Raw genomic sequence first — 24,737 nt, forward strand, 5'->3', positions numbered from 1 at the left:
ACTAATACAGCAAAAATGAATTTTGGAGGGAAAAATCCAGGGCAGCCTGGGTGTGCTATATGATGCTAAATGAAACATACTCACTTACAGGCCACCTTGTTTTAAGAAAAGGTACTTTATAGTGGCAGAACAAGATGTACAAATCCCAGGCTGGGAATCAGAGGGCTTCATATCTTCATATCCTACAAGTATTTCTCTTAAATGATTTACAGAGTTGTGTACAGAGTGCAAATAGTCAACTGATTAGAAATTTGTTGGCCAAGGCTAAATTGTTGTTAGCAACGGTCAGAAGAGTTTTTAAAAGAGGCGGCAGAGAGGTGCAGAGAAGTTTGATGGTACATGACTGTGAATGAATTAAGCGCTCCTCTCCTATTTCATGCTGGAAGACTTAATGCCAAACTAATGTCTTCAAAGACTGAGTGAAGTTCTTGGCATTCTGGAACAGACAGTATTCACAAGAAAACTTACGGACACCAGTTCTCTCCTTAACTATTTGACTTTTACTCATCATTTGGCATTCGATTATACGAGCAAGTATATTATTTTCATGCTTTGTGCAGCCAATTGAGTTTAATGACCTCTCTATATACCAGCCTTGCTTTAAACTGCTTGGCTTGTTGCTGTAAGTGACAAGGAATTTCACCCTGGCAAGTGAATGGCCTGCCAGAAGAGAGGAAGAGTCTTCTGCATTTCTGTGTTGCAGAAACCAAACAGGTTGCTGGCAGAGGTATGGAGCGCTTCATCCCTTCTTTACCAATTCACTGCATTTCTATATTAAATGAGCAGGGGACAAAGCTCCCCACTGCATGACAAAACCAAGAGGACCGTGGCAGAGAGAAAGAACACTCCTTCCTTCTACCATCAGCCTGCTGTGTTCTTGCTAAAGGAAAGAGCACTCCAGAAATTCCACATCAGACTGAATTTCTATCTCCTGTGCCTTTCATGCATCCTAGAATCTGCAGAGACTCAATACCAGACCAGGACACTAGGGCCATATTCACATCATACATTTAAGCACTGTGTTATCATAGCCATGACTTCTCTCAAAGAATCATAGGAAGTGCAGGGAGTTATTAGGAGATCCTTAGTCCCTCTCAGAGACCTACATTTCCCAGGGTGGTGTAGCAGTCAATCTCTCCTCACAGGGAACTCTGGGAACTGTAGCTCTGGGAGTGGAATAGGGGTCTCCTAACAACTCTCAGCAGGGACGCAGGTGGTGCTGTGGTCTAAACCACTGAACCTGGGGTTTGCCTATCAGAAGGTGGGCAGTTCGAATCCCTCCAACGGGGTGAGCTCCCGTTGCTCTGTCCCAGCTCCTGCCAACCTTGCAGTTCAAAAGCACGTCAAAGTGCAAGTAGATAAATAGGTACCGCTCTGGTGGGAAGGTAAATGGCATTTCCATGTGCTGCTCTGGCTTCGCCAGAAGTGGCTTAGTCAGGCTGGCAACCTGACCCAGAAAAACTGTCTGCAGACAATGCCGGCTCCCTCGGCCAGTAAAGCAAGATGAGCACCGCAACCCTAGAATCTTTCGCGTCTGGACTTAACTGTCAGGAGTCTTTTACCTTTACCTTTTTAAGAACTCTCAGCACCCTTAATACCCTACAGCTCCAAGCCATGACTGTTTAAAGCAGTATCATAGTGCTTCAAATGTGCGGTGTGAATGTGACCTAAGAGGAGGCTATGGCTGCTCAGAAATCCAACTAATCTGGTGAATAAAAAACGAGGTCTCTTCTAGCAAAGTCTGCTCCACCTACCTACACAATGCACAATGATGGCATCCTCTTCTCCTGCAGAGGGGTGGGTAACATCACCTATAACATACTTGATGGAGCTCAGGTCAGGGTCTGCGTACTCCAAATCCGCACCCATCCCACTTTCTAAATCTCTTTCTATCTCCTCTTCGCTGCTCTCTTCTGACTCCAGGCTGTAAGACCTGTAGTGATTTGCGTCCCACCAGGCCATCCTGAATTTAAAAAGAAGAAGAAGAAGCATGCATCAGGTTGTTAAGAGAGGTTTCCCATGTTTTGTATTAGCAATACACCACCTATTTTACTGTAAACTCAATAATAATAATAATAATAATAATAATAATAATAATAATAATACAGCATAAATGGTCAACTGAGTTCCAGCCTTCTGATCAAGGCACAGCCCAGGGATAACATATGGAGGAGAGGGTTATCAATGGCTTCTAGCCATGATGTCTATGCTCTGCTTCCTCAGCTGTAGGCAGCAATGCTTCCAAATACAGTGGTACCTTGGTTTAAGAACAGCTTACCGTATTTTTTGCAGTATAGGATGCACTTTTTCCCCTCCAAAAATGAAGGGGAAATGTGTGTGCGTCCTATGGGGCGAATGCAGGCTTTCGCTGAAGGCTGGAGAGCGAGAGGCGTCAGTGCACACCGACCCCTCTTGCTCTCCAGGCTTCAGGAAGCTATCTGCAAGCCTTGCAAGCCCGGTGGGAGTTCCCCCGGGTGCGCAAGGCTTGCGGGCGGCAGCCTGCAGCCCGGAGCCTGGGGCGCCCTCCGGAGGACGCCCCAAGCTTCGTGCAGGTCTCCGCAAGCCTTGCGCGCCCTGGGGGAGTGCCCCCGGGCGTGCAAGGCTTGCGGGCGGCAGCCTGCAGCCCGGACCACGGGGTGCCCTCCGGAGGACGCCCCGTGCTTTGCGCAGGTGTCCGCAAGCCTTGCGCGCCCGGGGGGAGTTCCCGCAGGCTTGCAAGGCTTGCGGGCGGCAGCCTGTTCTTGGGGCTGGGGTCAGGGGAAGCTCGGGCTTCCCCCGCCCCAGCCCGGCGGCTGGGGGGGGGGGAATATATTTTTTTTATTCATTCCCCCCCCAAAAAACGAGGTGCGTCCTATGGGCCAGTGCGTCCTATAAGGCGAAAAATATGGTAGTTTATGAACAACTTGGATTAAGAATGCTGCAAACCCGAAAGTAGGTGTTTTGGTTTGTGAACTTTGCCTTGGAAGCAGAACATGTTTCACTTCCTGTTGAGTGTGTTCCATTTGTAAATTGAGTCCCCCGCTGCTATGGGAAAGCATGCCTTGGTTTAAGAATGGACTTCCGGAATGGATTAAGTTCATAAACCAAGGTACCATGGGAGGGGAGAGAGCTCTTGTGCTCGTCTTCTGCTCGCTGGTTTCCCATATACATCTGGTTGGCCACTGTGAGAATAGGATGCTGGAAACAAGTAATAAATGTTGTAAATGTAAAGAAAAGGAAGGAATTTTTTATCATATGTGATGGGAATGGAAAAAAGTGAAAAACTTCTGGGAAATGATATATAATGAGATGAAAAATATGTTGAAATATACATTTATTAAAAAAACCAGAAGCATTTTTACTTGGCATTGTAGGGGATGATATTAATAGACAGGATTGTAAGTTGTTTTTATATGCAATGGCGGCAGCAAGAATATTATTGGCACAAAAATGGAAGCAAGAAGAATTACCGACAAAAGAAGAATGGCAAATGAAATTAATGGACCATGAAGAATTAGATAAATTAACAGGAAGGATTCGAAACCTGCGGGATCAGAGATCCTTAGAAGACTGGAGTAAATATTTGAACTATTTGAAAAGCAACTGTAATAAACAGATTACGTTAGTAGGATTGCAGGAAGTTCTGTAAGGAGGACTATTCGAAACATTGCAAGAAAGACTATGATGAGAATTACTAGTTGAGGACAATTAAAAGTAATAGAGAAATTCAGAAATGCAGGACAAGTGATAGAGAACGGAAAATCTTCAGAAGTTGTTGACGGAAGTCTAAAATATAGTATAAGAAAAAAAGTTATGTTAAATAATTGTTGGAAATGATATGTTTAAAAAACCATATATATACAGTGGTGCCCCGCAAGACGAACGCCTCGCAAGACGGAAAACCCGCTAGACGAAAGGGTTTTCTGTTTTGGAGGCGCTTCGCAAAACGAATTTCCCTATGGGCTTGCTTCGCAAGACGAAAATGTCTTGCGAGTTCCTGCGGGTTTTTCCCCCTTTCCCCCCCTTTTCCTAAGCCCTAAGCCGCTTATCAGCTGATCCGCTAAAAGCCGCTAAACCGCTAATAGCGCTAATCCGCTAAGCTGTCAATGGGCTTGATTCGCAAGACGAAAAAACCGCTATACGAAGAGCCTCATGGAACGGATTAATTTCGTCTTGCGAGGCACCACTGTATGTGTGGTGCACACACACACACACACATATATATACATATGTATATATGCATATATACATATATACATATGTATGTGTGGTGCACACACACACACACACATATATAAATATAAATATAAATATAAATATAAATATAAATATAAATATAAATATAAATATAAATATAAATATAAATATAAATATAAATATAAATATAAATATAAATATAAATATAAATATAAATATAGAGCAGGATGCTGGACTAGATGGGCCACTATGTTCTTATGAGGCCTGGAGCATGCTGGCAGATTACCGCTAATAGCGCTAATCCGCTAAGCTGTCAATGGGCTTGATTCGCAAGACGAAAAAACCGCTATACGAAGAGCCTCATGGAACGGATTAATTTCGTCTTGCGAGGCACCACTGTATGTGTGGTGCACACACACACATATATATACATATGTATATATGTATATATACATATATACATATGTATGTGTGGTGCACACACACACACACATAAATAATATAAATATAAATATAAATATAGAGCAGGATGCTGGACTAGATGGGCCACTATGTTCTTATGAGGCCTGGAGCATGCTGGCAGTCTTCTCGGAGTTAGGCTATTTGAGAAGGCAGCCCAAAGTGACACAACGGCTAAACATTTTCATGCGTCAACAGGTACCGCAAGTTGAAAATAACATTGAACTGGGAACTTGCTAACTTTTAGCAGTAAGTCTTAAAATTTGAACAGAAGTGCCAGGGCGTTTTTGACATTTGTCAGGAAATATCACAGCCAAATGCCTTCAGTAAATATTCAGAATGTCATTCTTATTTCCATCAAGTTACAGTGCTGAAAAGAAAACAACCAAGACCAAATGAAATTTTTCAACACACATATGCTTTTGTCTGGCCCCTCAAAGCAGCTTGTCTCAAAGTTAAGCCACATTCTGAGTAACAGCAAAGAAGTTAGAAAGAAATACTATTTTCTGGCTTCACAAAATGGAAGGGAAAATAGCAGATAGTGTAAAAGAAAGAAAAATTGTGCAGCTCCACAGCAGTCAATGGATCAACAGCCCGTTTTAGAGTTGAAACTCATTCAGATGCTTTTTCTGTATTTTTCACAACCTAAGACATCATAGCCTATGGATACACCTACAAAAATAATATAAATATCAATGACGTTTTACAGCTGAAATAAATCTTCCTCATTACACACACTGTATCTGCACTGGCTTTGAATTTGCTTTTTCTATGAGATCTGCCCCCCCGCCCCCCCGCGCCTAAATTGTTAAATTGCTTTGAGATTATTTATAGGAAGCAATTTGTACATGGAATTGAATAAAAAATAAAACTGCAGTAGCAAGTAGAACTGTGAAGCATCTTGACTGCTGGTGCTGCTGTGAGATTACTGCCAACAGAGACAACCTTACTTCTTCTGGTGCTCAGCTTCCGCCTTCTTCTGCTTCTTCTCTTCCCTGAGCCTGGCCCTCTCTGCTGCTGCCTCCTGCCACTTCCTCTGCCGAGCCGCCAGTTCTTCTGGGCTCAATTTACGCCGCTTCTTGCTGGGTCCTGGCTGAATGCCCGTGACAAGAACCTGGAAAAGGAAAATATATTCATGGGCTGCAACAGTTTTTTCTATCTCAAGCTACTTTCATGTCCTCCTGCATCCACCACAGGAAGGCACCCTTTAGTCAGTTTTCCAGGGACTCTCAACCAGCGTGACCAAGCCCGTTTCAGTGCTGAAGCCAGACTGAAATATGAATTCAGATAATCGGTGGCACTGTGGTCTAAACCACTGAGCCTCTTGGGCTTGCCAACTGGAAGGTTGGCAGTTCGAATCCCCACAACCGAGTAAGTTCCTGTTGCTCTGTCCCAGCTCCTGCCAACCTAGCAGTTCGAAAGCACGCCAGTGCAAGTAGATAAATAGGTACTACTGTGGCGGGAAGGTGAACGGCGTTTCCATGCGCTATGGTTTCCGTCGTGGTGTTCCATTATGCCAGAAGCGGCTTAGTCATGCTGCCCACATGACCTGAAAAGCTGTCTGTGGACAAACAGTGGTTCCCTCAGCCTGAAAGCGAGATGAGCGCTTCAACCCCATAGTTGCCTTTGACTGGACTTAACTGTCCAGGGGTCCTCTACCTTTTTTTTTTACCTTCTCCTCCAAGCATGCCTGAAGCTGGATTGCCACCCACCCAAAGTGTTCACAGTGTCCTTACATTTGCTTTATTTCGGAGAGCTCTTCCTTCCTGACCTCCATCTTCCAGAAGACATTTCTGAAGACCCAGCAGAAGATCGAAGGCCTTCTGGTCTTTGTGGCTAGGTTCCTTTGAGTAGTCTTTGCCTTCGTATAGGTACATGTGGCCTTAAAACAGCAAGCATCTCAAAATGAACCACCAACATTACAGCAGATTTTTTTGTTTTAAGATAAGGTTGAGCATCGCAATGCTCTTTTTAAAAAGTTGCCTCCTTTGTTTAGTGAGCTCTGACAGTTCCAACAATATAGTCATACCTCGAGTTAAATGTGTTTCAGGTTGAGCGCGTTCGACTTGCGCTCCGTGGCAACCCGGAAGTAACGGAGCGCATTACTTCTGGGTTTTGCCGCTCACGCAGACGCTCAAAATGACCTCATGCGCATGCGTGGAAGTGGCGAAATGTGACCCGCACATGCACAGACAAGCCGTCGCGTCTTATGTTCCATTTGGGATGTGAACGGGGCTCCGGAACAGATCCCGTTCACATCCCGAGGTACCACTGTACCTACTATCAGACTACCTGGCTATAGAATTCCCACCCATGCCCTTAAAAGAAAGTGTGGATTAGCACCAACATAAATGATCGATTTATAAAAAATTGCATTAGAGGAACTTAAGTGAACAGTTTTGGACAAAATACAAAATCAAATTATAAAGTAACTGCCATTCTGTTCAATAGTTCCACTCAGAAAGAAAACCACTGTGAAATTCTGGACAAAAGGGTCAAGGCATGGAGGTAACAGCCCTCTCTTGCACTTGTACGCCCCATCGGTGCCAGAAGTCTACTGTCTTTCGATTTGAAAGCCCCATTCAGCTAGATCTTGGCAGCTCTATCCTCTATTAATTGTCTCTAACCCTCTCATCAAAGCCAAGGCAGAACAACCCACACTTAATTTACTGCAGTTCTGCTTCCAAACCAACTTCTGAACGGAAACAAGGTTCTAAGGGGATGTATTTTAATATTCTTTTGGAAGCCGCCCAGAGTGGCTGGGGAAGCCCAGCCAGAAGGGCGGGGTATAAATAATAAATTATTATTATTATTATTATTATTATAGAGTATGAAGTTTTGGAAAGGAAAGTTTACAGTGAAAGCAGTGAGGAGCAGAACTATCTTTCTTAAGCAGAGGCCAATGGTTAGCTGTTTGGAAAAAATGAGAAGGGTGAACGAGTAGGACTAGGGTTTAGAAACAAATATCAGTTTTCAAACTGAGGCCAATTCTGACCCCTACAGCTCTAAAAGAAACCCAATATATTTGTGTTGGAGCCATCAACATACTTTCTGCATTTTGCTCTTCATTTTCTACATTTCCCTCTGCGGTAGACAGGACAGTTTCCATCAGCCATAATCCTTCTCTTGTCTCCCCAAGGATACTTCCCAGGTCCACATCACAGATGGTGCTTCCACCCAATGACAACAGTTTGTCCAAGCCAAATTTCAGGACTTCGCTCAGCTTTCAAAAAACGAAAAGAAAAATGGAGGCTAAAAGGCTTCACTATCACCCTCTCTAACGCTTCCAGAGTGCTGCTCCTATCGGTATATTAGGAAGATATAGGAGCTTGGACATGCGTGAAGAAGATCCTATTGATCAAATTCCCATTATACTTGTGTATGAACTGCTTTGAGAGCCAACACAACAGAAGCCTTTTTCACAGCGATAAAGCAATCATCATGAAAGAAGCAGCAGATTCAGACGTAAAGCTGAGGATTGCATCACCTTTGCCTTGCTGTTTTGCTTTGAGTTCAAAGATGAAATCCTACAACAGCAAAGGAAGGTATTTTTAATAAAACAACTGTGCTTTATTGTGTCATAAGGCTTTGCTGGTCTGGAAGTGAAAATAAAGTGAGGATAAGGGAGGGGAGAATTTCCTGGGAATTTACTTCCTATAGATTCTAGTTTTCTAGGCATTTGGGCTGAACTTTAGAATTTCACAGAAAAACTGAATTCCAACCTGCATTAGCCTCACAAAGGAAAGTTTATGATTTCAGTAAGCTGCTAATGATACAACATGATTTTAGCCTTTCCATAAATTTAAAAAACAACAGCACAAAACCACAGCTTTCCTCTCCAGCCTGGAATTGTCCTGGATTCCCCGATCCAACACAAGCAGTGCTAAATCTCTTTGTTGCATTCCACAACTTTTTAATAAAAGTAGGGCTGGCTTTGCTCAGCAGTTTAGATTGCTATTCAGAGACACATTAGACCCCTCTTTTACCTGGATATCTGCTTCCACCTGTGATTTCTGCGTTCCAAGCGCAAACTGACCCCCTTCGATAATGGTGCTGGTTAGCTGGAGCTTTGATGCTGCTCGCCGGTAGATTATTTCTTCCACAGTGTCTCTCCCAATCAAACGAATAATTTTTACAGGCCTTGCAGAACACAGGGGTGGGGGGTGGGGAAAGCATTTAAAGATGATGGTTCGCATTAGATCACAACCTATGCGATAATTAAGGAGACCAAAAAAACACAACAAGAAATTTCAGGAAGCAGCAATCGTTCACAAATCATTCACAAAACTTTCCAGGAGGCAGGGTGTGTATGTGAGCTGATGCCTTTTGTGCTGGAGTAGCAACCTGTAGAGTCACAGATCTGGAGGAGTCTTTGTAGGTATTTTGGGGGGGTATGGTCAGGGACTTGGATGCAGTTTTACTGGGAAGAGCTGCATCAATGCAACGCAGCAGGATGGGTGGAACAAATCTTAGGGAGAGAAGAAGCAAAGCACAGAAAAGATTTGTCCTCACTTGTTCTGGCCGATTCTGTGGGCTCTTGCTGCTGCTTGTAGGTCATTTTGTGGGTTAAAGTCACTGTCAACAAAAACAACTGTGTCTGCTGCCGTAAGATTCATGCCAACCCCACCTTGGGAAATAAAGGAGGATGACATTGGAGTTTTCATAACGGAAATAGCATTGCAAATGAAATACACGTTTTCCCTCTTTACAGCCCCAAAGCAAATGGTGACTAGAGAGAGAAACTGTTAGTTGATTTGACTGACTGCATGGAACAGTATTTTGATAAAACAGTATACTGAGCAGTGCTTTTTTCTGGGGGTACACATACCATTTAACATTTTGTGAATCTAAGTTTGGCCTCATTGAGGGGCAGTATTTCAATATGAGAAGGAAAATAAGAGTACCCCTACACATTTTTTTAAAGGAAAAAAGCACTGATATTAAGTATATCTGCATTTCATTTAATTAGATCAGTGTTTCCCAAACTTGGGTCTCCAGCTGGTTTTGGACTACAACTCCCACCATCCCTAGCTAGCAGGACCAACCAGTGGTTATGGGTGATGGGAGTTGTAGTCCAACAACAGATGGTGACCCAAGTTTGGGAAACACTGATTTAGATGAATAAACCATGTAATCCCAAAGGGAAGGTAAACAGTTTTTTAAAATAAGCATATTGTTACATAGAATTACATTAAAATACCATTTCAAAAGCCTTCTGACCCAAGGGACCCTCTCATCCTTACTGCATATAAATATAGCTGACCCATCTTTAGAGTCATGGATGTGTTCCTCTCATGTGTAGCTTACACCTCAGTTTTTGTTCAACTTCTCAAAACCTGTGAGGTAGATTAACCAGAGAGAACACCCAGAATCATCCAGTGAGCTTCACAGTTGAGCTGGGACTTGGATCTGAATTTCTCTGGTCCACTATACCATACTGTGAGAACCAGGGTAAATTTGAATTTTACTGTATTTCACCTTGCTAGTCTTTGTTGGGCTGCAATATGTGCTTTAAGAGCTAGAGACTACGATTTAAAAAAAAAAATGAAATTAAATGTTTGTGTAGGAAGGAAACAACAGATGCATTGAAGACTGGCTCTGACAACAGGCGTAATGCTAAAGTCTAGCACAGAACCAGTACAACTGGACTTGAATTTACATAAAAAATTCTGCTTGACCTCCTTGGCTTATTTGGATAAGCCAAGTTGCACTCAGTTCAAGGCGTTTTGTGTGCATCTCTATTCGCCATCTGGGAAGGCGGCAAAGGGATCCTGCCTTTTTGTAACGTTTGCCTTACCTGCCCTCGTGCTCAGGAGGAAGACAAAAATGGGCTGCTGGCCAAAATTCTTAATGGCAAGGTGCCTCTCTTCACCTCGAACAGATCCATCCAGGCGCTCGTAGCTGTAACCTTTTTGGTTAAAAGAAGAATTAAATGGATTAATCACAGCCATTCAAAAAACTTCTGTGCTTGTGGCCCTTTAGAATCTTTATCCTGCACTGTCCCCTATCCACATCTCAATTTTCTTTCTCCACAGTCCTCTCTTTGCTGTCCCCTTTTACTTTCCCCTTCCTGTACTAGTTTTTCAAGTTACAGAGACACATCTTAGGCCCCATCTGCGTTATACATTTTAACCTTTTCTTTGCGGCCCTTCTCCGTACCCAGAATCAGGATCAGACACATCAAGAAACAGAGGCATTTACCTCTGTAATCCATATAGTCTTGCAGGATATCCAGCATCTGTGTCATTTGGGAAAACAGCAAAACACGATGACCACTGGAATGAGAAAGGAAGGGAAGGCTCTGACTTCAGCTCAGCTTTCTGTGTAGTGTAACAAAGCTTGCCTCAACCAAGGAAGATTTAGACTGCAACCTAATGTGCTCTGATTTGAGAATAGGTTGACAAATAGAGGGATGGGGTTGCCATTGTGGAAATGCAGGAAGAGTCCAACCTCATTGCTCAATTTGCAATTGCAGAGGTGACACCAGAAGGCCGCACTCAAGCCACACAAAATCCAAACACTGTAATTTGTTTCAAAGCAGGTTTTAAAAACCTGCTTGAAGATTTGCAACACTGAGGCTGTACACACCTCCTAGGCGAAGGAATTCCACAATTCTGGAGGCCACCACCAAATGGCCCCTGTCTCTCATGCCTGCCAACTGAAATGACTTTATAGGCAGGCTGTCAACACCTGTGAAGAGTCGTGCAGGTAAAGGTGGTCCTTTACTCTGCTGATTTATGGAAAGTAATAAAGTTCAGTAGTGAAACACATACCCTACATATAAGAAAGACAGAAGTTTATCCAACAAGCTCAGCTTCCCACTGGCTTCAATGAGATGATCCCCAATGATAAAAGGTTCTGGTTCAACACCTAAAATAGAAAGACATTTTAGCAATAAACTTCTCTGTTAACACTGCAGACTATAGACTACTAACCACAAAAGGATTGCATCTGAATATGTACTTCAAGGCAGAGCAAATAATTGTCCTGCTGTTCCCAAACACTCTTAAATATACTTTTAGAGGGAAATGGAAGTCTTTTCCTGATCAAGCCCTTTGCAACAGGACCGTTAGAATAGCGTAATCTCGGCACACAGAAGCATCTCAGTTCCCTACAACCCAGTAAGGAGAGGTAAAAACTGCACTTGCCCCATCACTAAGCTGCATAAATAGACTTTGCATCTGTTGATGTGCAGCATGCAAAAAATAGCTTTTCACTACAAACAGCTAGCAAAGAAAACTATAGTACATAAAAAAAATCACTGAAATACACTATATTAAAGCCAGCAGCAGAATCCCCAGGTAAACACACATGATAGAGATAGTTTCTTGGCTAGGCAATCTAGCAAGGAAGATGGGAGTTCTGTAAATCACAGCAACTCCACTCCCTCTTATGCCTCTATCACTCCATAACAAGGATGTGCAGGAAACTTACAAGTTGTATATATTACAGACAAAAGTCCTAGGGTGAGAAGCAGCCCTTAAGTTGCACGCTGGATCTGCACCAATGGGCAAACCTTCTCAGTTGTGCAGAACAGACAGCAAACCAACTGCCTCGACAGCAGCACCAGCAACGATGGTCCTGGGCGGCCTTCTTACCATTGAACAGATACGGATGAGCTACACATTTCCGGAGTTGAACTAACACATTCTGGAGCTTTGCTTTCTTCCCCGATTCATTTTCAAATGCATCTAAAATATAGAACAAAGTGTGTGTTTTTTAAATAAATAAATAAAAATGTTGTATTCAGTCAGTCAAAGCAGTGATTAACTAGCGAGTTTATTTTCCATTCAAGCCAGAAGTTTGATTACTGCCATTCCACAAATTCAATACAGTATTTAAATCACTTAGCTGCTCGCTCAGAGTGGAGTACCGTACTTTTCTGTCTATAAGATGCCCCCATATATAAGATGCCTCTATTTTGGGGGGCTCAAATTTAAGAAAATGAGCAATTTTTTGGGTGGCGGCGGGGAATGCCGAATCAAAGATCACTCACCCAACTGGCAAACACTAACCATCGCAAGCAATGCAAGCCAAACTGCCAAAGCGGCAGCCAATCCAAAACATCCACTAATAACCCGCCCATTTGACAAAGCAGCCACCAATCCAAAGCAGCCTTTTACGCATCCACAAATAACCCACCCGACTGACAAAGCAGCAGCCAATCTAAAGCAGCCCTTGCAGCAGACACCATTCACTCACCCAATTGCTAGATCCTGCTCGCGGAGGCAACCAATCGCCCGTCCCCTCCTCTGCACTACCCCCCCCCATTTTTTACTTTATTTTGGAGTAAAAAACCCTCGTCTAATACACGAAAAAGTACGGTAACTTGTAACTGAAAAAACATTGCGTGGTTATGTTCGCTGTTTGTAATGTTTAACAAAAATAGTAAACACAGTAATGAAATGGCAACAGAGGGCTCTTCTATACTTTTGCCTGTCCTGCCACTTTCCCCAGGAAAAATCTGCTCTTTATATAATAATAATAATAATAATAATAATAATAATAATAATAATAATTTATTATTTATACCCTGCCCAACTGGCTTGGCTTCCCCAGCCACTCTGGGAGGCTTCCAACAAAATATTAAAATACAGTAACATCAACATTAAAAGCTTCCCTAAACAGGGCTGCCTTCAGATGTCTTTTAAAAGTCTGGTAGTTGTTGTTTTCTTTGACATATGGTGGGAGGGCGTTCCACAGGGCGGGTGCCAGTACCGAGAAGGCCCTCTGCCTGGTTCCCTGCAACTTGGTTTTACTGCTGAACTGGAGCAAATGTCAGTTGGGTTCTCTGCGGACTGCTACGATTCAGCAGGTTTTCCCAGAGAAATAATAATAATAATAATAATAATAATAAATTTTATTTATATCCTGCCCTCCCCAGCCGAAGCCGGGCTCAGGGCGGCTAACAACAATCAAATAATCAAACAATCAAATAATCACATATTCTAAAAATATTTCATTATAAAAATTAATTAAAATCAAATTAATGGCAACCGATCAAGCAAAATTCTGTGCAGGTTGCCAGAGGAGGGAGTCAGGCTGCGCCCTGACCAAAGGCCTGGTGGAACAACTCTGTCTTGCAGGCCCTGCAGAAAGATGTAAGGTCCCGCAGGGCCCTAGTCTCTTGTGACAGAGCATTCCACCAGATTGGAGCTGCAGCCGAGAAGGCCCTGGCTCTAGTTGAGGCCAGCCTAACCTCTCTGAGGCCTGGGACCTTGAGGATGTTATTATTTGCAGACCGTAGGTTTCTCTGTGGGGCATACCAGGAGAGGCGGTCCCGTAGGTACGAGGGTCCTAGGCCGTATAGGGCTTTAAAGGTTAAAAGCAGCAGACAAAGGGAAAGCCGCTCAGATCCGTCCCTGGAAATCACAGGAAAAGCACTCAGACCCAAGCTTTTTAGGCACACGACAAGCGGAAGTGTAGATGGACCCCCAAAGTCTCTGCCTCCCAGGCGCCCGTTAAACCACCACGCTCACTTCATTCCGATTCCAAAGTCTTCCCCTTGCCCAATTACCTAGGTCTTTCATCAAAACAGCCTTGTAAAACTTTCTCTGCAAGGCTGACATCCCGTGGTAGAGAACCACCTCCTCTTTCTTGGGGAGTTCGGCTGCCACATCAGCCTTCACTCTTCTGAGCAAGAAGGGCTGCAAGAGACTGTGCAGTTCTTTGGCTATACGGGAGAGAAACACAGATATAGCCCTAGATTTTAAATATGAAGTGGGGGGCAGGAAGGCCTGAAGGGGGCGGGTTTCTAAGTGCATAAAGCTGAATGCTATGTGACATATTTGAGTACCACAGGCATCTATTGCCTGATGCTCATAATTTTACCATGTGACTCAACTTGCCTTCCCACACATATACACTCAACTCAGTACATATTTTAATTTTTTATTTCTTAAAAAACAAAGAGAAGAAGCTTTCTCGTCCTCCATAGCATACCATGGAAATCTTGGCTGTAAAGCCAAAGGACTTTTTGCCTAAATGCAGACTCTACATAATCCCATTTAAAGAAAACCTTCATCTCAGTTGCCAACATTCTGCAGGTAATAGCCGACATCCAGTTATCACATTTGTACTCGCCTACTTTGCTTTCCTTTTCAATTCCATGATAATAGCGAACAAATTCTTCCACCAGCTCCTTGGGGAATGTAGCTGGTTCAATGAAAGCAAGCAGGGCATATAACTCTTGGAGGCTGTTCTGAATGGGAGTGCCCGTCAGCAGGAGGTTGAAGTCCGTTGTAAACTGAAAGAGATCCAGAATATGTACAGTTCAGGTACGACTGGGATAAGGTAGGGAGGTAAGGCAGCGTCATGATTTGGTTCCCCCTGTGACTGCTTTACATCTCAAATTTCTTGCTCAGGTTGAACAGAGAATTTGCTAGCGACGACAGCCGCACGGATGTCATTAGCCCAGAGATGGAAAGAAGATAAAGTCCCTACCAGAGAAGAATGGCAAATTAAACTGTTGGACTATGCCAAAATGGCAAAACTGACCAGAAAGCTCAGGAACTAAGAAGACCAAACTTTAACAAAGAATGGGAATATCTTGGAGAGCACTGTAAGCAGATGAAAACACTAGCAGGATTGCAATAACGCTTGTAATGTAGCAAGTACTATGTATTATCTAATGGTATTATCTAATGGAAGTTATATTATATATGGACTACTGAAAAAGATGCAGTAGAAAAGTTTTGACAATAGGACCCATGGAGGGGAAGGTGGGAAGTCCAGAGATTTGGATAATCTTTTAACTGTTGATGTGTATAGTGGTACTGTTATAATTTTATATTTGTAAAATCAAATAAAAAATATTTTTAAAAGACCAAGACTTGTCCGCTTATGAATGCCTCTGGAAGAAATTGGAGGCCTTTTTACTAGAGTTAGTTTTAGGAATAAGGCAAGGACGGTGTGCAGTTTTAGTCTTGACATGCTTTACTTCGCTACATTTGCAAATTTTCTCTATCCATGTAATTTTTATTAAATTTTCTGTTTTACAATTTAGAGTATTCATTTAAACAACCTTAAAATTCCAATGACTTCCCTTCTTCTCTTTCCATGGTTCATTCTGCGTAACAAAAATCCCTGCATATTTTACATAAAATAAACTAAACTACATAAACTATTCAGTATTCCATTATTACATCCATCAAAACTTATTTACACTGTTGAATTTATCTTAATGCTGTCAACATTTTCAAGCACATTTTCTAATCCTTACCTTTTCTCTGCTTTTAGAATGTATCATTATTTGGTTAAAGACAAGGAGTTTATCCAGGCTTCCTGTGGTGCCATGCTTTCCAGGCTCAGGTCTGGGATTTAAAGCTCCATGTCTAAGTGGGGTGTTGGTGTGGTTTTGACCTAGTGCTCTCCCCCAGAAAACCCACATTTTACCGCTCAAGTAATGGCAATCCAAGGAAAACCCAATTGTTGTTTGCTCTGATTCAGCGGTAAAATGTGGGCTTACCTGAAGAAAGTGGCAAAAGAAGAGGAAAATGCTCAGACACTGAGTTATAATCCCAGATATGTGCCTGGAAAGCACAGTGCAACAGGGAGTCTGCATGAGCCCAAGGAAAAGCCAATCCACAAAACAAAAACTCACTGTAGAAGATCCTTTATCTATCTGAGCTCAAGTCAGAAGGCTGTGACAAGACATATGTGCTTTCCTTCTTTACAAAGACCAGGACTGTAGTTTTCTTTACCTCAGAGAGTACTTTATGAAGTAGTGAATCCTGATTCTTCAGTCTGTGAGCTTCGTCCACAACAAGGCAAGCCCAGCTGAAACTGAACACGGGGAAGAAAAGTTAGAGGAACCACAACCACCAGGGGCAACCAGAAGCAAGACATTTGTCCTGTTTCCTTACTCACGAGCTACTGGGTTATATTACATACTATGGTTCCTTTCTTCTTCCGCCCAGATTTCCGCACACAAACTTACACAAAAAAGAACTCCATTATTGCATCAACTGATTTTTTAAAATCCATATGCCAGTGCTTGCAGGCACAGAAAGCTGTCAGCGCTTAGTCTGATTAAGATATGAACTCTTTCAAGAGCACTTTGAACAGAGTTTTAAAAGCCTACACAGAGCAGAAGGTTAAACCAGAAAGGGCAGTAGCGACTCAAAATTAATTCCTCTGGCTGAAGGGAAACATTGAGATTATCCTCACAAGAGTGCTATTGTGCTATCTTGTGAAAAACAACCATTAGCCGAAACCTGCCATTTACAAGGGCATATGTACTTAATTTTTAAATTTTTAAACATTAGAATATTTTGAAACCTAAAAGTGCCATTTATTTTCTGATGTGCTACATCTGCTGAAATTTTAAAAAGAAAAACAAACAAACTCATCTTACTGTTTCCAGAACATTTGTTTCTCTTTGCACTCAAAATATTAGCTGCTGTTATTAGTCTTCTGGAGGTTTTAAAAGATTAAAGTCCTGTTATTTGAAAAATTACAGCAAAATTCTGCTTAACTGATTAGGAAAACAACTCATTAGATAAGACACAGTCACATGGAGGCTTAATTAAAAAAATGACACCCCCCCTGTGATGAGATATGGGGCTACTTGTGTGTGAGCGCTTACACTCTCAGAGTCTTGTAATCAGTTTCAAAACTGTCCCTCTCCGCGCAGCCATCGGTGCATGGCTGCCTTAATCGCTGGCAGAATCCGTCAGTGGGCGTTTCCGGAATTTCTTCCAACGTAAGAGTTCTTTGACAGAAACTCTACGCCTTGATTCTCTACGTGACAGCTTTCTGCGCAGAGTAGGCGTTCCAAGGGGAGGTCCTGAGCTCTCCCTGCTGTTCTCACTGGAAGCGTCTCGGAGCCGTTCCTCCGACTCTGTTTCCGCTGAAACTCTCCCTCTCCCCCTGCTGGTTCCCTCCTCAGCATCCGAGGGTCTCCTAGCATCCTGGAGCCCCTCCACCACTTGGAGCTCCGATGGCAGTTCCCTGACACCCCCAATAAATACATTTTCTCTCTATGAGAAAAAAGGCTTTTAGGCATCACCTCCATTTCAGCATCAACCTAAGGTTTAGATTAATTAAATCCTGACAGAGTAGAGCGTTTGCATCAGAATGCAAATTTGGTGGGGGAGCAAAAGAATTGCTCTTTCTGTCTTTTCTGCTTCTGTTGCTGTTGCCAACATGTTCCCAAACTCTGCTTCCAGTAAGAACTGCTACTGGTTTTCCTTCCCTAGCTGAATCAAATAAGTACCACACAAAAAGGTGCTGTTCTTTGGAAGCACAAGCCTCATGAATCTTAAACATATAGAAAAGTTTCACACAGACTTAGGCAGTTATTTAACTTGCCCAGTAATCCCACAATCTGGGCCCATGAGTTTTACACAAGATTGATTTGTAATGAAATTGTGGGCTTGGACAGGAGAGAGTTAATGAAGTACGAATAACTTTGAATGTTTCCTAATAGCCAGTAGGCCAAGTCACACCTTGCCTATACTGAAAGAGTCAGGCTATTCAAGTGATGTGCTTCCATGGGAATTAAATGGTAGACAAATTTTTTCCTGACGAAGGAATGTTCTGAAAGGGGACTCCTCTGCCCCCTTGATAAGAATGAGATGGGCAATTTTCTGTGGAGAGAAACCACAGTTTGAGACAGAGACTAAGAAAGCATCAGAGACAAACCTTTAACCCCAGCCGCTAAAAGCTAGTGCAAGGAGAAATGTGACCAATCTCTGAACCCCATATGTAATGGGGAAGTTATTTTGCCCTCGGTAGAAATGTTCTCACCGTTTCAGAAATGCTGTGTCTCTAAGGCACACCTGCAATCAAGCATAAGAAAGGTGTCGGTCACTTAACTGCTGCAGAACTGTAAAAATGGAGGCTCAGAAAGATATTGTAGCTGGAGAAGAAACAAATGAATCAAAGAGTGGATCCTGCTCTCCCTCACCCCTTGCTAGAGCTTCCAGACAGAAGTGTGCTGTTCCATTTTTGCATCTCATGCCCACTTCCCAAACCGCAGCATCAATATGATGCTGTCTAGGGCTGGAAGATATCTGATTCTTGACTTTGTGATACATCAACAGCTTAACATTGCGATATACTGATATATCACAAATGTCTAAAATAAGGATGGAGCTATGTAGAGGCACAGGTTGGCTTCCCAGTTCTCCTCACATTATGATTTTGATCGAAGACAAGAGTGTAGTATCCACTGGGGACAAAGTTCAGTGCTCCGGCAGATCAATATTTAATCTATGTGAGGAGCTCAAAGACAAATGCAATACCATAGAGAATTTAGAGGTGGGAGAGGTACGACGTAGAGGTGGTGGCCTGATGCATACCTCCAAAATATTAACAGAAAAACAGGTGCTTTGTATGTTCTGTACCCCTAGACAATGCTAAGTACCTCGTAAGTAGTCAGCAGAATGTGGAAATCATGATTTGATTTGAAGTCCTGCTGTAGCTCAGTTCTTTCTTCCTTGTTTCCTGAATACGTCACGAGGGAAAGACTTGGGGAAAATCTGTTATAATAATAGTAAAAATAATAATAATAATATTGAGGAAATACAGAGAATACAGTGCTCTAATCAGAATCTATTAACATATGAAGCTGATTTATCTAGCCCGACAGCCTTCAGTCTCAGATGGGGTCTTCTCTATGCACAATGTGGTCTTTGTCCTAATTAACAGAAGGCTTGAACATGGCATCTGTTATATATCTTGTGGGCTACTGTGAATGGTAAAGGTGCCCAGTGTTCACATTTGAGGGCAGCTGCACATATCAGGATCAAGGGAGATGGTGGAAAGGCAGGAGTGGGTTAAATAAACAAACAACATTTTATTCTACTGCTTCCCAGTGCATAGAGCTGTCATGGGCAAGTTGCCCTTTTAAAAAATTACTATTTCAATTTGATGATGAAAAAAATGAGAAATACAACCGTTTATTTGCTACATGGTTGTTGTATGGACTTTCTGCAGGCACTCACCATAGGACTTTCAGGACTTTTCAATGAAGTTTAATGTTGGTAGGCCTCACTGCTTTGAGAAGCAGGGGCATGCGGTGAATTTTTCCATAGGGGACCAGTTAGGGCCAGAGGCGCCAGCTTGCAAGGGTGATGTGGAGGCCAACATCATGCAGGTCAGCAACTGTGCATCCCTCCCTAAGATGGGCAAAAGTTTCCCAGGTTTTGAGAAGGAGGCTCCAGGCTTTAATATTCTAATTTACCAGGAACATTTAGGGGGCTAGCCTAGTCCACTGACAGTGTGCCACTGTTGAGAAGATTATGAACATTTACAAAGTTTACCTTTCTAGTTCCTGCTTCCAGTTGTTTAACACAGACAGAGGGCAAAGGATCAAAAACGGCCTTTTATTAAGCTTCCCACTTAAGACAACAAGCAGAGAAATAGCCTGGAATACATGGGGGGGGGGAATACATGGTGTCATTCACAGAAATGCAGTGCTTATAACCACTCTTTTTCTACAATGATTAAACGGGAAGGAGAGAATGAAAGACCTGGCAAGTCTTCCCAAGACCCATTTCATCACCCAGGATGCAGCCATGCCAGGTTTCATAGCAGTGTGTCAGCCAGTTTACTCCTTCCATCTGATAGGGGCGTAGATGAATGCCTAAAAAGAGAGAACATGCTGGTAAGGTTAACCCAGAGATCTGGGTACTGGGAGAATGGATGGATTGTGCATCTTGAAGAAATAAATTATCTTGGCATATCTATTATGCCTCAAGCTTAAATGTGCTTTATACAACTCTGTAGGGTCCTCAACTTGAATAAAATGTTGGGAAGGGGCAAGTAAGGCAAGCCCCGCCCCGCATAATCAATCACAAGACATGGCGCACACATACCATTTGAATGGCACTGCCCATCAACCTGGGGAGGGGTGAATATTTTATTTGGGGAGCTAAAGGGACCTCAGCCCCTAGGAGTGGGCTCCAGAGATTGTGAGGTGCTCTGCACTATAAAAAGACAAAACAATACTCCCCCCTCCAGACATATGCAATCTGGCCAGAGCTGGGAAACATTTGAACCACTTAAGTGCAGCATCCCGCAGAATCATAGAATTGTAGTTTGAAGGGGACCCCCCCCCCCAAGGTCATCCATCCTAACTCCCTGTGATGCAGGCTTCTCAACACATTCCCCCCCCCCCCATCTTGAAAGCATATTGGGTCCTGCTTAGTTTTGCAAACGTGCTAGCAGTTTTCTTGCCGCACCCCTAGGAGCCACAAAATTTGCTCACTTAGGGTAGTGGTTTTCAACCAGTGTGCCATGATGCCTCTAACGATGGTTAGAGGCTGCGGGCAACACTGGCCTCTGTCCCTCTTTGCTTCCTTCCCTCCCTCCTCTGATGCCTTCTCCTGTCTGTCTCTCCCAAAGACTTGCATCTGTTTATTGAAGCAGCCCTGGCTAAAAGCCCTGCTGGTGAATAGGGCCTCAGTCTGGGAGGTACCTCTCTTTGGGGTGGGGGGGTGGGTCAGCTCAGAGAACAGGGGCAGCAGCAGCGGCTGCCCAGAGGACACCCAAGGAGAGGAGAATAAGGGAGCACTCCCCAAGGAAGGGTGTTTGAAAAAGGGTGAGAGGCTGTCAGCTCTGCAGGCAAAGGGTGACATAACTTTTTTCATTTTTTTATTTATACTTTTCAAGTTTAGACATTTCACTGATTTTATACATTTCGTTAATTTTACAAACATTTTGACATTTCAAAACTTACTTCCTCCTCTTTCTGCGGTTATTTAAATTTAATTTTAATATCTTCTGCATACCCAAATTGAGGGTGGTGGTGACATAACTGGGCTCCTGAGCTGCACAGGAGTTGCTTTAGGGAGCCGTGGAATCAAAAAGGTTCTGACTTAGGGGAAACTTGGTGAAGAGCAGCCAAGCCAACGATCCCACTCACCTGCCAGCCCCCATTGCCTCAAGTGTTGCTCTTCCACGCCTGGTCCCTCTTGGCTCTCTGTGCGCTTAGCGGAGACACTTTGGAAGAAGCGAGACATCACGGACCGCTGCAGCTGGTGGGTTGTACGCTTGCAACAAAACCTCAAGCGGCACACAAGTCTCCGCCTCCCCTTCTCTGCACGAGCCCCGGGACCCAGCTTGTTCGCAAAGCGGCTCCCGGAAGGAAAGCAACAGAGGGCCTCGCGCCTATTGGCTCGTCGGAAGGAAACCCGCTTTGCGATTGGCTGCTGCTGCTGCATTCGCAACATAACCCAGGAACTGCATCTTGCAACGCGGTAGGCGAAAGTGCGGGGTCTGGGTTAAAGGCGGATCTGCACGGATCCTCATGGATCCTCCACTTTTAAAAAAACAACTCCAACAAATCCAGTGTCAAATTACACCTGGAAGGCACGCCTACAGACCGGACTATAAAAAACGTGGATCCAACACTTTGCCGCGCTGCAGCACCACAAAATCATTGATCCGAAGCATGGATCCTCATGAATTCATATGATTTTTATATTGAAACAAAATAAAAACACGATGATACTCTACACCACATTTTAGTCTGTAGGCAGAACCCAAAAAAATCACGCATCCACTGTTTCATGGTGCCGCAATGGCGCAAAAACATGGTTAAAAAACACGGATCCTCATGATTTTTGCACTGGATCAGCCTGAAGTCACTATCAGATCAAATATCATGGCCATGGGCACAGCATGAACCACAAAAATCAGAGCGAGGAGCCCAAGACCCACCTGGAAAGCGCCGTGGACTCTTCCGGTGTAGGCCAGCAGGGGGCGCCAGGCACCAGAGGACGAGGCGGAGCTTTGCCACAGGGGGACAACGTGGGGGACAACGTGGCCACCGTTTGCTCAGCTCCAATGTGAAGCTCCTGTTGAGTCCTGCAGGGGAAGGGCAGAGGGGTGAGGGTCCCCCAAAGGTCATCGAGTCTGACCCCGGCGAGGATTGCGGATTGCCATATGGTCTCAGCCGCTCTTGTTTTTATCAGACCCCAATGGGGGACGGGAAGCAGGGCATCAGTAAATGTCATGATAATAATGGTCAGGATGGTACTTCTTTACGCCGACCCTACCAGGTGGTTTAGTAGTCTGGAAATCAATGAATAATGATTATATGATACGATACGTCCTGCAGTTTAGAAACGTATTATGTGGTATTGATATGGAATTATGAGAACCGGGCCAGGCAGCATTTCCCCCACCACACTGGGGAAAAGGCCGAGTAGGTGGCTCTGCACCTGTTGGATTTCTGACCGCCAGCGCCCCAAGCTTACCTGTCTCGGCCATGCTGTACCAGGCGCGGAGCTCACAGGTTGAGGCCGAGTCGCTCAAGGTTGGGGAGTGGAGTTGGGTGGGGGCGGCAGGCAGCTTGGCTCGTTGCTCCGAGGTGCTCATGTACCAGCCTGAGGGGAGGGCGGGGGGGGGGCGCCAGTTCAAAGGGGTGCTCTAACCGCTAATCAATGCTTCCCCTCCCTTCAAATGAAGCACATTTATCCTGGTCGGTGCCCAGCGTGTGGTTGAAGGGGGGATCAGCGCTGCACGCCCAGCCTCCGCCCCACCCTGGGCACCACCGGTACTCTACGTGCTGACGTCCTCCCAGCCGCAGGTGGTGCCTTCAAAGTCGCAGGCCAAGGCTGCGCCCGGCAGTGCCAGCCCATTCAGGTAGCTTGCAAGGAGAAGGAATCAGGCCCCCTGAGCAAGCTACAGTTCCCAGCATTCCAGGCACCAAGTGCTGTTAGGAGACCCCTGTTCCCCCCATGAGCTACAGTTCCCAGAGTTCCCTAGGAAGAGAAATGGGCTTGGGAACTGTAGTTCTGACAAGAGAATCGCAGCCCTCAATGTCCAGAGCAAGCAATTGTTTCTAGGATGCTTTGGGGGACATTGTGGGAACTGTAGCTTGTTCAGTTTCCCAAGCAGACCCTCTCAGAGCTATAACTCCCAGAGTTTCCTTGGAAAGGCTGTGCAGAATAGTCTCCTTCCATAGGAAACTACAGTTCCCAGGGTGCTTTGAGGGATGTCAAGATGGGTTAAATCACTCTCTACGAGGGGAATCGAGACACGTCTCCCCGATTCCTTTGGCAACGCCAAAACTTACTGCAATGGCTCTCGTCAGAGCAATCCCAGCGGTCGCAGGCGAAGTTGCAGGTGCTCGCGCTTGAGTTCCCATAGGCGCCCCAGCTAGGAAATGGAGGCCCCTTGGAAATAGATGAGTTTCAAAAAGAGACAGAATTAAATGTTGTTAAAAAAGTAAAATACCTAGGGGTAAACCTGTCTGCCAAAAATCTGAATTTGTTTAAAGATAATTATGAAAAATGTTGGTCAGAAATTAAGAAAGATTTAGAGATCTGGTCAAGATTGAAACTTTCCTTGATGGGCCGAATTGCAGCTATAAAAATGAATGTATTGCCGAAGATGTTATTTTTGTTTCAGACCCTACAGATCATAGACAGAGTGGAGTGTTTTGGGAAGTGGCAGAAAGATATTTCTAGGTTTGTCTGGCAGGGCAAAAAGCCCCGAATAAAATTTAAAATACTAACGGATGCCAAAGAGAGAGGGGGGCTTGCCCTGCCAGATTTAAGGTTATATTATGAAGCTGCGGCTTTCTGCTGGATGAAAGAGTGGTTATTACTTGAGAACACTGATGTCTTGGATTTGGAAGGGTATGACAATGCTTTTGGGTGGCATGCATATTTGTGGTACGACAAGGTAAAGGTTCATAAAATGTTCAAAAACCATATTGTCAGAAAAGCCATATTCGCGGTCTGGACAAAATATAAAGACTTATTAGAGAGTAAAACCCCGAGGTGGTTATCACCAGTGGAGGCCAAGGCTAGAAAAAGACTCAATATGGAGGTCGGATGGCCAAAATATTGGGAAATGATAGAAAAAATAGGAGACAACTGGAGACTGCAGAGCTTCGAAAAATTAAAGAATAGGGTGCAAGATTGGTTTCATTATGCTCAAATTCAAGAAGTCTTTAAGTCTGACAAAAAAACAGGATTCCAGGTGGAAAAATCGAAACTAGAGACAGAACTGTTAGAACCTAAGACTAAGGTACTTTCGAGAATGTATAACTTGCTGCTTAAATGGAACACTCAGGATGAGATAGTCAAATCAGCCATGATAAGATGGGCTCAGGATATTGGGTACAACATTATGTTTGAAGACTG

At 43.9% G+C, this 24,737-nt stretch overlaps 1 protein-coding gene across 3 annotated transcripts in view; it reads right to left on the bottom strand.

Annotated features, from left to right (window-relative positions):
- Positions 1 to 23,756, bottom strand: part of CHD1L (chromodomain helicase DNA binding protein 1 like) — a 28,968-nt gene extending 5,212 nt beyond the window's left edge. The window contains exons 1-20 of one of the 3 annotated variants that reach the window (XM_081844917.1): positions 23,663 to 23,756; positions 22,842 to 22,970; positions 22,303 to 22,449; positions 20,112 to 20,224; positions 19,902 to 20,005; positions 19,004 to 19,118; positions 18,385 to 18,416; positions 16,338 to 16,419; positions 14,719 to 14,881; positions 14,153 to 14,308; positions 12,234 to 12,326; positions 11,409 to 11,505; positions 10,837 to 10,910; positions 10,433 to 10,543; positions 9,148 to 9,262; positions 8,622 to 8,775; positions 7,684 to 7,858; positions 6,372 to 6,517; positions 5,586 to 5,749; positions 1,755 to 1,963 (exon numbers count right to left, since the gene is read on the bottom strand). In XM_081844917.1, coding sequence (XP_081701043.1) covers positions 1,755 to 1,963; positions 5,586 to 5,749; positions 6,372 to 6,517; positions 7,684 to 7,858; positions 8,622 to 8,775; positions 9,148 to 9,262; positions 10,433 to 10,543; positions 10,837 to 10,910; positions 11,409 to 11,505; positions 12,234 to 12,326; positions 14,153 to 14,308; positions 14,719 to 14,881; positions 16,338 to 16,419; positions 18,385 to 18,416; positions 19,004 to 19,118; positions 19,902 to 20,005; positions 20,112 to 20,224; positions 22,303 to 22,449; positions 22,842 to 22,962 — 2,371 coding nt within the window. In that variant the 5' untranslated portion in view covers positions 22,963 to 22,970; positions 23,663 to 23,756. Of the gene's footprint in view, positions 1 to 1,754; positions 1,964 to 5,585; positions 5,750 to 6,371; positions 6,518 to 7,683; positions 7,859 to 8,621; positions 8,776 to 9,147; positions 9,263 to 10,432; positions 10,544 to 10,836; positions 10,911 to 11,408; positions 11,506 to 12,233; positions 12,327 to 14,152; positions 14,309 to 14,718; positions 14,882 to 16,337; positions 16,420 to 18,384; positions 18,417 to 19,003; positions 19,119 to 19,901; positions 20,006 to 20,111; positions 20,225 to 21,505; positions 22,014 to 22,302; positions 22,657 to 22,841; positions 22,971 to 23,662 lie in introns of those variants that run through there. The other 2 variants (XM_081844918.1, XM_081844916.1) reach the window with 2 other exon arrangements.
- Positions 23,757 to 24,737: the final 981 nt, after the last annotated feature.

This window comes from Podarcis erhardii (genome assembly GCF_964252035.2).
Source record: "Podarcis erhardii genome assembly, chromosome: 17".
NCBI lineage: Eukaryota > Metazoa > Chordata > Lepidosauria > Squamata > Lacertidae > Podarcis > Podarcis erhardii.